Source organism: Pituophis catenifer, unplaced genomic scaffold (genome assembly GCF_029215685.1).
Source record: "Pituophis catenifer annectens isolate HBS135680 unplaced genomic scaffold, rPitCat1.0.hap2 SCAF_1, whole genome shotgun sequence".
NCBI classification, from domain to species: Eukaryota; Metazoa; Chordata; class Lepidosauria; order Squamata; family Colubridae; genus Pituophis; species Pituophis catenifer.
Genome location: NW_027256881.1, coordinates 288,911,370 through 288,925,832, shown reverse-complemented (window position 1 = coordinate 288,925,832; position 14,463 = coordinate 288,911,370). Strand labels below are relative to the sequence as shown.

The 14,463-nt window shown below is 34.6% G+C and overlaps 1 protein-coding gene across 1 annotated transcript in view; it reads right to left on the bottom strand.

Moving 5' to 3' along the window:
• Positions 1-14,463, bottom strand: part of DPH6 (diphthamine biosynthesis 6) — a 229,309-nt gene that overhangs the window by 116,315 nt on the left and 98,531 nt on the right. The window contains exons 11-12 of the mRNA XM_070931353.1: positions 12,445-12,574; positions 8,378-8,546 (exon numbers count right to left, since the gene is read on the bottom strand). Coding sequence (XP_070787454.1) covers positions 8,378-8,546; positions 12,445-12,574 — 299 coding nt within the window. The remainder of the gene's footprint in view (positions 1-8,377; positions 8,547-12,444; positions 12,575-14,463) is intronic.

Below are 14,463 nucleotides of genomic sequence, written 5' to 3'. Positions count from 1 at the left end.
GTGGGACCATAGGTGGCCCATTAATATAGGCCAATAATTTTAAGTTGTTCCCAGAACTAACAGAATGGAATTTATGTAGGAGAGGAAAGTAGAAAAAGCACTTAACAATTTGTGCAGGAATAGACCATGATTACTCATTTGGTTTTCTGCTTAAGAAAACTCTTAAGCAGAAAACAGGTTTAAGGTTTAAGCAGGTTAATACATGTCTTGGCTCATAATACACCAGATTTAACTGTTGTTGAAAAGAGACAAGTGTGGATAATCAATGTGGCAATATCAGGAGAAAGAGTAAATGACAAACAATTGGAGAAAATCAACAATGTAACTAATTTTAACCTCTTCCCTTCTCTTATTTTTTAAAAGTTTTGTATATACTGTTTTAGGGACACAGTGGCGCAGTTGCTAAGACGCTGAGCTTGTCGATTGAAAGGTCGGCAGTTCAGCAGTTCGAATCCTAGTGCCGTGTAACAGGGTGAGCTTCTATTACTTGTCCCAACTTCTGCCAACCTAGCAGTTCAAAAGCACATAAAAAATTCAAGTAGAAAAATAGGGACCACCTTTGGTGGGAAGGTAACAGTGTGTTGAGTGTGCCTCTGGCATTTAATCATGTCGGCCACATGACCATGGAGATGTCTTCAGACAGCGCTGGCTCTTCGGCTTTCAAACGGAGATGAGCACTGGCCCCTAGATTTGGGAACGACTAGCACATATGTGCGAGGGGAACCTTTACCTTTATATACTGTTTTATATTTTAACATTTTATTGTATCCTGCCAAGAGTCTCTGTTTGAGAGATGGCCTATACAGAAATGTGATAGATGAATAAATGTGAATGAATGAATGAATGAACGAATGAATGAATGAATGAATAAATGAAAGAAAATTGAAGTCGAAAAGATATGGCATAAACTGGCCATGGTGTCTGACTGGTTATTTGCACCACTAGCACCATGGGTGCTATGCCCAAAAAATCTTGGACCACACTTTTAAAATGCACACATTTACAAAATTTCTATCTGTCAATTGGAAAAGACTGCATGCTAGATCTGTACAGTATGATATCCTAGGCTCTTGGGAAGAACTTGATGCATATGAAAATGAGCACTAGCTAAAGAATTGGCAACTGTTATTGTCACATTGTTTTGTATATACAGGTAGTCCTCGACTTATGATCACAATTGAGTCCAAAATGTTTGTTGCTAAGTGAGACATTTATTAAGTGAATTTTGTGCCATTTTACAACCTTTCTTTCCATAGTTGTTAAGTGAATCACTGCCATTGTTAAATTAATAACACAGTTGTTAAATGAATCTGGCTTTCCCATCGACTTTGCTTGCCAAAAGGTCGCAAAAGGGGATCATACACTCTGGGACACTGCAATAGTCATAAATGTGAGTCAATTACCAAGCGCCTGAATTTTAATCAGGTGACCATGGCAAGGCTGCAACGGTCATGCGAAAGACAGTCATAAGTCACTTTTCTCAGTGTTGTTGTAACTTTGAACGGTCACTAAATAAGCTGTTGTAAGTCGAGGACTATCTGTAATAATAACAATGCCAACTCCAGTCTAAACATCTGCTTGACTAAGCAACCAACTTTAATAATAATAAAACCTAATAAATATATATGCCACCCGATTCCTAGCAAAAAGATCACAGAAGTTATTTTTTGGCAAATTTTACTTGCTCTCATATTTGGGGAACTTTTAATGTGAGTCAAGGCACTTCTCAGTTTGATACTCTGCACACTAACATGCAAATCCCTCCTTGCTGTATTTGCACTGAACTTGCAACTTTTATTATATTTAACTACCACAAATCATGTGCTATTTCTGTTTGATATAAAATATTCCCAGAAAACATAAGCAATATTATTCATTGTAATAATGACATAGCTACAATTATTTACTCTTGTAATCATATAGTTACTAAAATGTATTCTGCCTCAAGAAAGTCAGGCTTAAAATAGAACTTTCTCATTTATTAATTCATGCTTTAATGATACACTGCCATGCAGATATGGCAATAAATATAATTAAAAGTTTTGGTCTCAAATATCCCTGAATATCTAGATGGCAGTTACAATTCATAGAAAGCCTCCTATTTGAGTAAACGTGAATCTTATTTTAAAAATAGTTGTCCTAATGAGGTATCTTTCTTTGTAATTATATTTTTTCAGAAAAATGAGTTTTCTTTAATAACAAATGAGTAGTGCATAAGTGATTTTTTTAAAAAATAGCATCCTCTGTAGCAGAGGTCTCCAACCCCTGGGCTGCGGCCCATTATCAGGCTGTGGCCCATTCAGAACTAGGCTGTGCAAGTGGCAGGTGAAATGTGTGCATGCAGCTCCACTTGTGCAAGCAGTGAGCGCTCACGCAGCTCCATTCGTGCGAGCAGCAGGTGCTCGCATGCGAAGCTCCATTTATGTGAACTCATACGCGTGCTCGCCACTCACACGGAACCATCCCCTCTCTCCCCTGTCGGTCCGCCAAGATGGAAAGATTAGAGAGCGCTGCTCTGTAGTATTTGAGAATGAAGAGAAAGTAAGAAGAATTATATTTGTTAGTTTGAACTTTGAAAAAGCAGGATATATGTTGTGTTGTGTTGTGTTGTGTTGTGTTGTGTTGTGGAATAGAACAGAACAGAACAGAACAGAACAGAACAGAACAGAATACTTTGTGTGACCATATATGATTAATCACACCAGGAATTTGTCTCTGGTACAGAAGCTCTCAGTATACATGCAAAGCACAGAGTAATAATAATCATAATTATACCAATAATAGAGGATAGTAAAGAAGATAAGGATAATAATAATAATTCTACAGCCGTGAAACATGGGTAAATGTACATAGACATTAGTCAGGAATTAGTTGTCCAGCAGAGTGATAGCATGAAGCAAGAAACTCTCTGATAGGAGTCTCTGGAGGCTGGGGACAGCAAAAAACATCACTTCCTGTCCCACCAGGAGTTGGGAAATGGACCGTTTCAGGCCTCCGGAGGACCTCCAAGGGAGTGGGAAAGGCTGTTTTCGCCCTTCCCAGATGCATAGAGAGGATCTGGAGCCAGGTGAGAAAGAAAAGCGGGCCTTCCCCACATTCTATTATTATTATTATTATAGCCAAAATATAGTTTTAACCTTCCTGTGGAGTTTGTTTTCTGATCTTGTCTACCTACTGGGGCTGACACCAGATCCCTTGAGAAGTCCATACTCTGGGAAAGAAGAAAAGAGAACAATGAGGCACAATGGTGATGGATACACTGTTGGAAGCTAGAAAGGAAAACGCTGGGGACAGACCATAATGGAAAAGTTCTATTTAAGAGGTGATACTGGACTGATGGTACATAATCGAATAATAATCAAATATCAGTTTCTAATAGATGTATATCCATCATGTCCACAATCTTTTTTTAAAAAGCTCAGTATCAAATATAATGTTCTGTCTCCATTTTGCTGTTGAACATGGAATAAATCATGGCAACCAAAAATTCTAACTGGATTTCAAATCTCTGAATTCCTAGCATGACCACTCATTCAATGAACATTCAAAATCATAATGGCAACGAACAAGGTGGACATACGACTGGCTTGAAAAGTTACATATGTTGCAGTATCCCCGTAGTCACGTGATCACTATTTGCAATCTTCCCTGCCAACCTCCCGTAAGCAAAGTCAATGGAGAAGCCAGAAGGGAACACCCAAGTCACTTCCATAAGTCGCTCCCACTGCTTTTTCTCCCATGAAGCTCCAAAGTCCCAGGGATCTCCTACTCCAAAACAACACCCCCTCCGTACTGTGCACTTGCATGCAGCACCCCTTCGCCCACCTGCAATCATGTATTTCACACCCACTCATAGCCCCTGCTGGCCTTCCCGCACTTGCCAGCACCAGCCTGCAACCCCTGTAATAAAAATAATAAAATTATTTGAATCTCTAATTTAGTTTCAAAAAATTCTAATTCAAGGATAGACCTCCCCAACAAGAAAAAAATTCTATTGTTACATAGTAAGTATGGATTTATTATATAATTATATCTTATAATTCTTTTGGCCATTCCTCAAGTCAGTTTTCACATAATATGCTCCTGTAAATCTCAGCTTTTCAGACATTAACCTTTATTCAAAATTTGGTTTACTTGGCAGGCATTTCATAGACACAACTTGCTATTAAACAGACTTGCTATTGTACAAAAAAGCTAGAACATTTTGTATTTATATACATACAGTGATTGAGAGGATTTTAAAAATTAATATACAATTGAGACCAGAAGTTTTGGGATTGAGAAGCAGTTGGGAAAAAGTCATGGAACTTAGTTTTTGTATATGATAACTGCAGCAAGATTATTGTATACACAATGATGGAAAGATTGGGCATTACTCATGATGGAGGAATGGTTGGTGAGATGATAGAACTTACTAAGATGGCCAAATTCATTTCTTTGATTAGAGAAAATACAGTGTCTATATTAGGGTTCCTTGGTGTTTTCTGAGCTTGGTTGTTTTCTTGCAGATATTTCATTGCCCAAACTTTCCCTTTATTAATATCTACATTAATTACTGACTGGTAACCCCTTATGGTTAAAAAAAAAAAAGTATGATTTGTGGTTTTTATGATTAGATAGGATAGACAGAAAAAGAGAGTCATGCTGTAACCACAGAGTAAGAGGTGAATTTGTGCTTAGAACTGCTATAAAAAAGATCAGAAGCCACATCTTTGTACCTTTTCTATTTTTCTATTATTATTTTTCTTTCTTGTACTTTTAGCTTTTAATTTCTTTCTTTATATGAATTCGTATTAGTTTTTTCCTTCTATTTAATTTTTAAATATAATTTTATATAAACAAGGAAAAAACATTTCCACCCACAAATTACGAAAGAGAACAAGCACAAACTTTTGCCAAGCATGAAAAAGATATAAAATTGAACTGCATGTAGTTATAAAAGCTTCTTGTATCTCATGATAACTCACTTTTCTCCACCAAATAAATCTCAGGCAAAAACTGTAATACCCTGTTTCCCCGAAAATAAGACATCTCCTGATAATAAGCCCAATCAGGCTTTTGAACGCATGCGCTAAAATAAGCCTGTCCCCCCCCCCAAATAAGCCCTTCCCGAAAATATTTAAATGCAGAGCTGGAACTCAGGTAAGATGGCAAGAGAAGCCCCATCTTGCTCCACATGACCCAAAATAATAAGACCTCCCCGAAAATAAGGCCAAGAGCTTATTTCAGGGTTAAAAAAATATAAGACAGGGTCTTATTTTCGGGAAAACATGGTAGATTCATAGCCAAGACCAAAACAATGTAATAAATATGTTTAGGCATATATTTACATGTGGATAGAAATAGTTTTCCTGCTCATCTAGAGATGTTTACAGGTGATATGTACTTGAATGAAAATCTGGATATGTATAACATGAAAATTACTACAATTCATCCACACCAGAAGAAACAGGTTAAAAACATTACACATATACACAGTGATGTTTGCTTTCTCTTATTCTAAAATATGCTGTTTCCCAAGTAGCCAATTTTTCATAAGCCCAATTACTTGTAATCTTTTTCTCCCACTATCAAGAATATCATTTGTTTCTTTATTGTAGTAGATAAAACATCCTTTCATTGTTTCAGATCACAAGCTGTGCAGATACTACCCACTGTTCTTGCCTCTAGCACTTCACATTATTGGTGTATTATTTCATGCATGCCCTACTCTTTTATCAATTGCTTTTGAAGTAATGTTAATAGACTAGAAAATTGAGACATTTATGAAGTATAGGCAGTGTTTATGAAAAAATCCATAAAATATGACACAGGCAAGACAAGATAAAAGCAGCATTTTAATAGATTATGGCAAAGGGATTCTGTCACAAGTTGACAACTGAGTCCTCTGAGATTGCTAATTTTTATGGGATTAATTTTGTGGTATTAAGAAAGAAGCTAAATGTCCTAATTAACCTGTAAATAGCGTATACACGAAATTAAACCTTGTGGCCTCTTGTTAGTTTTTTGGCTTCAGCATGTTAGGCAGAATTATTGCAAATGGATATAAGATAGTATTGGAGGTAAGCATTCTGCATGGAGTTAACTAAAAATCTCATTCAAATTATACTTTAAATACATTCAAACTAGTATATAAGTGGTGAAAATTTGCAAAATGCAGTTTACATGTTCTGCTTGTGTAAGCAGTAATTCCCAATTAATGTGAATGGGCCCTTAAATGACCCAGTAACCATCAGTACAGAGGAATTAAGTGAAAATCCCATAATTAGGCTCCATTCCACCACCATGCCCCGAAACCCCTATACCTATTGCCAACATTTGAAAGAGCACCTTGCCACACTGAGGTCTGGCTGTGGTCTGGTAAATTATGGAGCATGAACCACAGAACCTATTTCTAGCAGCTGAGAGAAACGTGGTATCAAACTGAATTGTTGGTGGGGATTGCTTGTTTCATTCCAGCAAAGTACTAAGTGAATTTAGTGTCCAGATTTCATCCTTATGTAACAGAATTTTAGCAACTGTTTTAACATCCTTTCTCCTGTCTGCACACTTATATAAAAAAGAAGCACAAATGCCAAAGCAAATATGATTTTCACTGTATTGGGACTACTTTTTAAGACAAATTTTTATCCTGAATAAGTAACTTCAACTTATTATTTACAGGAAAAAAACTACATATGAAAGAGATTAATTTCACTGCCTCGAAATCTAGAGGAGGAACAACAGACATCAATGTTCTGCTGAGAGGCTGAAGTTTTATTGAAGACAAATTTCTATTAAATGTATAGTAATTAGTAATTATAGTAATTTCTATTAAATGTATAGTAATATTTTTTCAGAAATATTCTTCCTAAACGTCATATCAAAAATGATTAAATTTTTAGATGTTGATCGAGATTATTATTATAGCCATGGATATATTTTAAACTATCAATATATTACAGATATGCTTAAGTTATATTGAGTGATATAAGGATATACACATTGTCTGTGGAAAGAAAGGTATGTGCAAACAAAGTGTTTCAATAAGTAATATGGAACATTTATTCTAAAAAAAAACCCCCAATTTTTTTCTTGTCTTACACAATGTGTTGTATGATATTCAATAAAACTCTGGGATGAATGCATCTGTGGTTTGACAAGACAGCATCTTTCATTCTACAGTATATGAATTAGATTCATATACAGTTTCCTTTGGGAGTCAGAAAGCAATTTTTTGTACATTTTAAATTGTAGCATTTATGAATTCTCCCTGCTATTTTAGTGTCAGAATTCAATTTTGATGTAAGAATAATATTCAAGTACAATGCCTGCTAAAGAAAGGTATTTTCTGCTTGGTTGCCTTTAAAAACTGTCCATGCTCCATATACAATTTGAAGGCAACTTCATTATACTCCAGCCAAAACAACTTTGCTTCCCCCGCTCTCCAAATAAAAAAAAATAAATAAAAAAAAATCATTTTTGGCAATATCAAGAAAGAAAGTGGAAAAAAAACAACAACAAAATAGTAAAATTAGAAATGAATTTATTGGAAGTTCAAAATATATGAAACTTACTGACAATATTCACAGTATTTATGACAGGGTGTTTAATCTTAAATTGGCAAATATTCATATTATTTATTCTGGTATAGCAAATGGTTTTTGGGAGCAATAGCTAACAAATACTACTACCTTCCACACAAAGTCTCTCTTTCTCTCCAGGACTACTTATCTGTTCTCACTTAATATAATGAATACAGTATATCTGATAATGATAATTATTACTGTTTTAGCATAGAATACAACCTAAGACACAAATTATTTACTTTATAAGTGCCATATAGAAGTGCCATAAAGTCTTCAGTGTGATAAAAACAGCATATAAGAATTATGAATTCTAAAATAAAAAATAGAATTTAAAACAAGCAAGAAAAATTGAGGGAACAACCCAATTTAGCCCTACTATGGGAATAATTTCTAAGAATGCAAATTAAAAAAACCAGAATAATTATTTTCACAGAGATTATTACATTTACAAAACAGGCATTACATTTCATAATCTACTCTGTACTACGATATCTTTTTCTTGATTTCCCAATTTATTTATAAACTTGAGCATTTATATATTTGCTTTTGTTGAATATTAAATCAATTGGTATTGCTATTGTAATATAATCAAATTCATAATAATGAATTTGATAATAATATCAAATATTATTAAATTCCTCCTTCCATCTTGCTCGACTTTAAGCTATAAAGTTTAGATTGTCTTCAAAGGAAAGTAATGTAAAGAGCTAATATTAACTGATGTTTAAAATGGATGGTGTAATATTACAACACGCACATTCAAGGAACTTCCTGAATGGAAAAATATTGCATAGATGAAGATGTCTTACCTGTATGCACTGACTGTAAGGACCAATATTGGCAGGAGCCCAATGAGAAATGCTCTGTACATGCATCACCTGCTTCTGGGATGCATCAGAGATCATTTTATCATCCTTTTGGGCAAGGCAGTCCATCTGAAATAGCAGGTCTTCTGTCAATGGAGCTTCAACACAAACCCTAAAATAACAAAAACAAAAACAAATGTACGGCAGCATTTGAATGACATTAAACTGTCCCTGAGTTCTGGTTGCTGTACTCTTAACATCCCTAAGATTTATACCAACAGGGCAGAGATGGAGGATGAGAATGAGCAAGAATTCTTGAGATCCCAGTTAAGAATCTCACTTGGTCCTTGCTACTTCTCCAGTTTCTCTTCAGAGTAATCTCTGCTATCACTGAAAGAAAGAACAGGCAAATGGAGAACTTTGTATCCTTGCTTTGCTTTTGGTACTATTAATAGGTTAAAAGAAAACAAATTAAAAGGCAGGGACAATAAGAAGCAGAGCTAGGAGACAGCAGCAGATCACAGATAAGGATGGTAGCCTTGGAAGTTATCAAATGTTGCCCAACCCTGACTGATTCCACCATTAACTTCATTTCACACTCAAGTACTTTTGTGTAGCAAAAACTCACAAAAGATTAAATGTAGATTTATTCCTTCCATTTGTTGAGAAAGGTGATAGTCAAACAAAGTTTCTTACTGGATGAGGATCACAATATCAGCTAATTTCTTCTTCCTCTGCAGCCCTCAGCCTTCTTTGATATTTCTGAGTGTCCTCTAATTCACTAGAGCAGTTTTCACGGAGCACAAAGAGGCACCAAAACAATATGGAATTTGGTAAAATATGCCTATAAAATATCCAACTAGGAATATTGGTCCATGTAACTCTGGACCTTATTTGTTGATTATGAACCTAGTGTTTCCCATTATTATTTCCAGAATCCTTTTCAGTGTGCAATACTTTATTATATGTCTTTATTTCATAGCTAGAAAAGGCCCTGCTAAACTCCATCAACTGAATGTTTTTCTCTGCTCGCTTCTTTTATAATATAGGAGAAACAGTAAAAGAAGAAAACAGTGAAAAAGAAGGACTAAGGCTGATATGGTAGCAGTGTTCCAATATTTGAGGGTCTGCCACAAAGAAGAGGGAATTAATCTATTTTCCAAAGCACCTGAAGGCAGGTCAAGAAGCAATGGATGGAAACTAATCAAGGAGAGAAGCAATTGAGAACTAAGGAGAAATTTTCTGACAGTGAGAACAATGAATCAGTGGAATGACTTGGTTCCAGAAGTTGTGGGTGCTCAAACACGGAAGAGATTGGACAACAATTTGTCTGAAAGGGTATAGGGTCTTCTAGTCCAACTTCCTTGAGCAAGGGTTTGGACTAGAAGACCTCCAAGGTCCCTTCCAACTCTATTATTCTGTTATTATTATTACTATTAGTATTTTAGGAAGGCCAGAATGGGGATCCATAAAAAGTCCTTCTCAACTGTTCTTTCATAGTTCAAGAGCAGTCCAGCAGATTGTATTGAAGTGTATACTTTCTATAGGTTCAAACGCTATAAATAGAGACGTAAAACTTAAATTCATATTTTTGTGGCTTCTTCTCAATCAATTGTATATTAGGATAACACATAGATTTTGTGTAAAGTATAGGGCATGATATTAGTAAGAAACACACTATTTATCTCAAAGAAATCTACAATGCAATGAGTTTCACAAAGATCCAATTACTAGAAAAGCTATTACTAAGTAAAGAGAAATATATCTTACTAAATGGAATAAGTAATAAAGCCCTCATCTGGAAAAAAAATATCCCAAAGAGATTTCTTCTTAAAAAAGATTTTATGTAGCATTAAAAATATTTTAATTGTACAGTCCTTATTTCATTAGCTTTATATATTAAAATGCTTATTAAAAAGGCAGGAATGAAATATATTTAAAGATGATTTTAAATTAAGAGGAATAAGAACACTGCTGTGCTGAATTCCCTCTTAAAATACAAGATGGCAAGTTCAGTAGAACAGTATGCCTAAAAGTATTTTTAAACCATATATTGGCTCTACAAAATAGGGTGCAACATTTGAATTTATTTTCTAGGTCTACAAAATAGGGTGTAACATTTGAATTTATGAGCTCTTCGGTCACAAAATAAAAGGAAGAATAAAAAGTGGAGATGAAAAATTAGGCTAGGATTTAAATTACAGATCTTGGTAGGAATGAAAAATATAAACTAAAGCCAGCTCATAGTGGCCACAAACGACTCCCACATCCTAAAACTGTTAGTTACCACAGACACACCTTAAAATACTAACACCCCCCCCCCCCCGGGGTACCCTAATTTTTAAGCATCTTTCCTGATGAAAACTTCTGGAATCTTCAGGGATTTGAACACCAATTTGTAAATCCAGAATTAGCCCAATAAATGTTTTGTGTTAAAACTGTTCTAGAAAAAGTAGAAAGAACTTTATTCTAAGGAATATAGCCATATTATTGCAGTGATCTTAATTAATTCATCTGCTGTTTTAATGGCATTATTTTCAATATGTTTTCTATTCTGATTTTTTAAGTTGAAAACTGTCTCGTGTATTTGCATAAACTGTGAGGTATAACTCCATAAAGTAAACAATACATTTAAAAAGAACATTGTACAGGGTACTTGCTGTTCAGCAAAAGTAAAAGTTGTGTAAAAGCTATTTGTTAATAACACTGCATTAAAAACTGCAAGGGAAGAGCTTTTTTCATACAATGTTTTTCATATTCAGTTTTTCCCTATTCACAGAAAGTGATATAATGTTAAAGAAGCTGATGTTGAAAAGAAAGCACCTCACTTCCCGTTCATTCTTTAAGAGAACACATTTCTTTAGCATACTGGTTTGGTCTACTGAAGATCAAGAAGGATACACATGAATGAGTTTGTTCAATTTGTTAATGAAATGTCCCTATCATAGTGGAATTATCTGATAATGGCAGGTTATAAGAATAGTCAATTAAAAAAGGAAACCTTTCAATTTTAACAAAATTAGCGAGGCACAAAGAAGAGTATTTATTTATTTGAATTTATATGCCACCCATCTTGCAGTTCAAGTGCTTTCAGAGATAGAAATCTTGGCAGAGAACAAGATGGTTTCCAAGATGGACTTAGCTATCCCAGTGATAATGTCATTATTTAGAACTATAATCTTTCACTGAGCATTAGCTTTCTACGTTGCTCTTAATTTTCAATCTGCACATCTTATCTTCTCTTCTATAATTGAACATGCCTTCTTTATTAATTTAGCAAATTCTGTGCCTGATGCTTATCATGTCAGCGTCTTCTAAGCTGCTTTACTCTTAACCCTGCTTACTGCATTTGATGGGACAAAAAATAATGCTGCTTTTGCCAAGTTAGAATGGAAAAGAAGTAGGAACACAACAATACAGTATTGCAGGCTAACTCTGTCCACAGAATGGAGTTCAATCCTGATGGGGCTTGAGGTTGACTCAGCATTCCATCCTTCTAACAACAATAAAATGAGGACCCAGATTATTGGGAGCAATATGCTGACACTGCAAATCATCCAGAGAGTGCTATAAAACACTATGGGGCAATAAATAAGTCTATAAGCTGTAATTTATAGGGGGATGATAGACCATTTTGCTCACATTTTTTAGAACACATTACTATTAGATCACACTTGTTGGCTAGCTAACTGATAATTAGTTCAGAATTATACTTCAATAAAGTAGATTTGGGGACATAATTCAATGGTGAAAAGCATGGACTCATTATGAAGCAAGATACTGCATTAAAACATCTATATGATGAATCTAGGATAACAGAATACAAATTAGGTTCAGTATCAAAAGATGTTTTTTTAAAAAAATCAGAGACCACATGCACTCCTGATGCAGCTGCTACAATAGAGAATAAAAGATCATGTCTTTGAAGAGAGACATACAAAAAGGTGAAAGGAAGCCCAATCCAAACACAGAGAAACCAAGTCTGAAGAAAAGTCATAAATAAAGTATTAGTAGCAATGAAGTATATTCCAGTGTACCATAAATATAAGGCAGCAGTAGTATGAACCTACCTCGCTGGAGGACACAAATCAAATGCTGTCATATAGACTGAATTTATCACTGCAAAATCGGCCATACTCTTCATATACAGATGGACCAAAATAATATCTGTCAATGCCAATCCTTTTAAATTCATATGAGCTGCATGTGGAAAAATAATGCAGCTGTTAAAGACAGGAAATAATAGATTTATACTAAAGGATACAAAGAATATATCTATTTTTTATTTTTTTTACAAAAAGCTCCCCTTGAACCAAAGCACAACTGAAGCTGAGGAACTTAGAGAAATAGAAACTATTCTGATCAGTACAATTTCTTAAATAATACACGGGCAGATTCATTGAATTTACTTCCTAAACCAACTTGATTTTGTTTGATCTTGAACATTAAACTAGTACAAATGTTAAAGAAACAAAGAATTGAAAAACATATTAAATTCCAGTGCAGCTGCCTCAAAACAGGTGAAGCTATCATAGTCTTAATCAAATCTACTTCCTAATGAAATATACAATCTACTAAGCATTTACTAGGAAATCATCATTATCACATGATTTTAATATTTGATTTTGTGTGTATGTGTGTCTATGTGTGTGTATTACTTGCGACTGAAGGTCAACAATGAGGGACACATTTTGCCATATGGCAACATTTCTTTCTCTCCTGCTTAAAGCTTTGTCTTGTGAAATATTTTGCTAATATTTTTTAAAGACGTTTATTTGTTTAAAATTTATTCAACAATTATCTTTTGAACAATAGAAATTACACTTCCCACAAAAATGACTCCAGACAATGTGGGGATGTAATTATAATAATAATGTGTTGGATGTAATGATTCCATCGCATAACTCATGAAGGTAGTATTCCCATAATCTTCCATTGATTAAGAGAAGTCTTACTGGTTGACTACTCTTTACATATCAACCTTTCAAAAACCTTTTCCAGAAGACTGAGGTATCCTCCACAAAATGTGGCAGGTTTTGTGGGGACTTCTGAAAAGACAGAAGCAACAGAAACTATTCTCCTCCTTTTAATGTACATTTTCATCAGACTGAAGGCTTTTCAATTTTGAAGGCATTTCTTCAAAGATTAATGAAGGATTAAGGCCTATTATTTCTCAGTCAAGTACTTGAATATTCAAGAGCCATATGTTCCTCATAAAGACTGCTCAGAAAATATAACTATTTCACCTGGCTCATGATAGAATTGGAGAGAAAATTGCTTGTGTCTGTCTACTTGATGGATTACTTTTTTGAATGTTGGAAGAACTTTATGAATAAATCTGCTTTAAAAACTAGAAGGCAGCCTAGCAAGGAACAACTTATAAACTAAACCTTGTAGCCTTAATGTAGAAAGTCAGAACTACAATGTATGTCTTGCAGTTCAACTAATTTCCACTTTAGGCCATTAAGACAATTAATTTGTTTTATGTACACTGAGAGCATATGCACCAAGACAAATTCCTTGTGTGTCCAATCACACTTGACCAATAAAAAATTCTATTCTATGCTATTCTAATTTTGCTACAAGGTTTATGTTACCTCCATCTTTATGCCACAGTATGTGGCAAAAAGGAGGAAAGGCAATCAGACAATCTGATTTTTGTAAGGAAGAGTTTTAACACATACCTGAAAAGTCTCAAGTAACTTTTGCAAAGAAACCTGGGGTGATACTTTTAGACTGTTAGCACCATAACTCACCTTTTTTTGAGAAGGCAAACTAAATATCCACAGGAAATGCAAGTATTCCCTGGATCAAAATGCATCAGTTCAGCAGAAATGAGAAAGAATACTTTAGATGTAAATCATTTGCCAAAGCCACCAGGGTTCTTAGCCTCCAGCCAGATAAAACTACTATTTTGGTTTAATTCTAATAAAAAAAAATCAGGCAATGATGTATATTATTTGGACTGGCTAGGGTCATGAAAATATTACAAAAATCAAGTAAGTATTTTAGAGCTCCAGTTTTTCAATTTACATATTATGCCCAAAAGATTTATGTAGAACATTGCTCCTTTACCTACAAGCCTGATT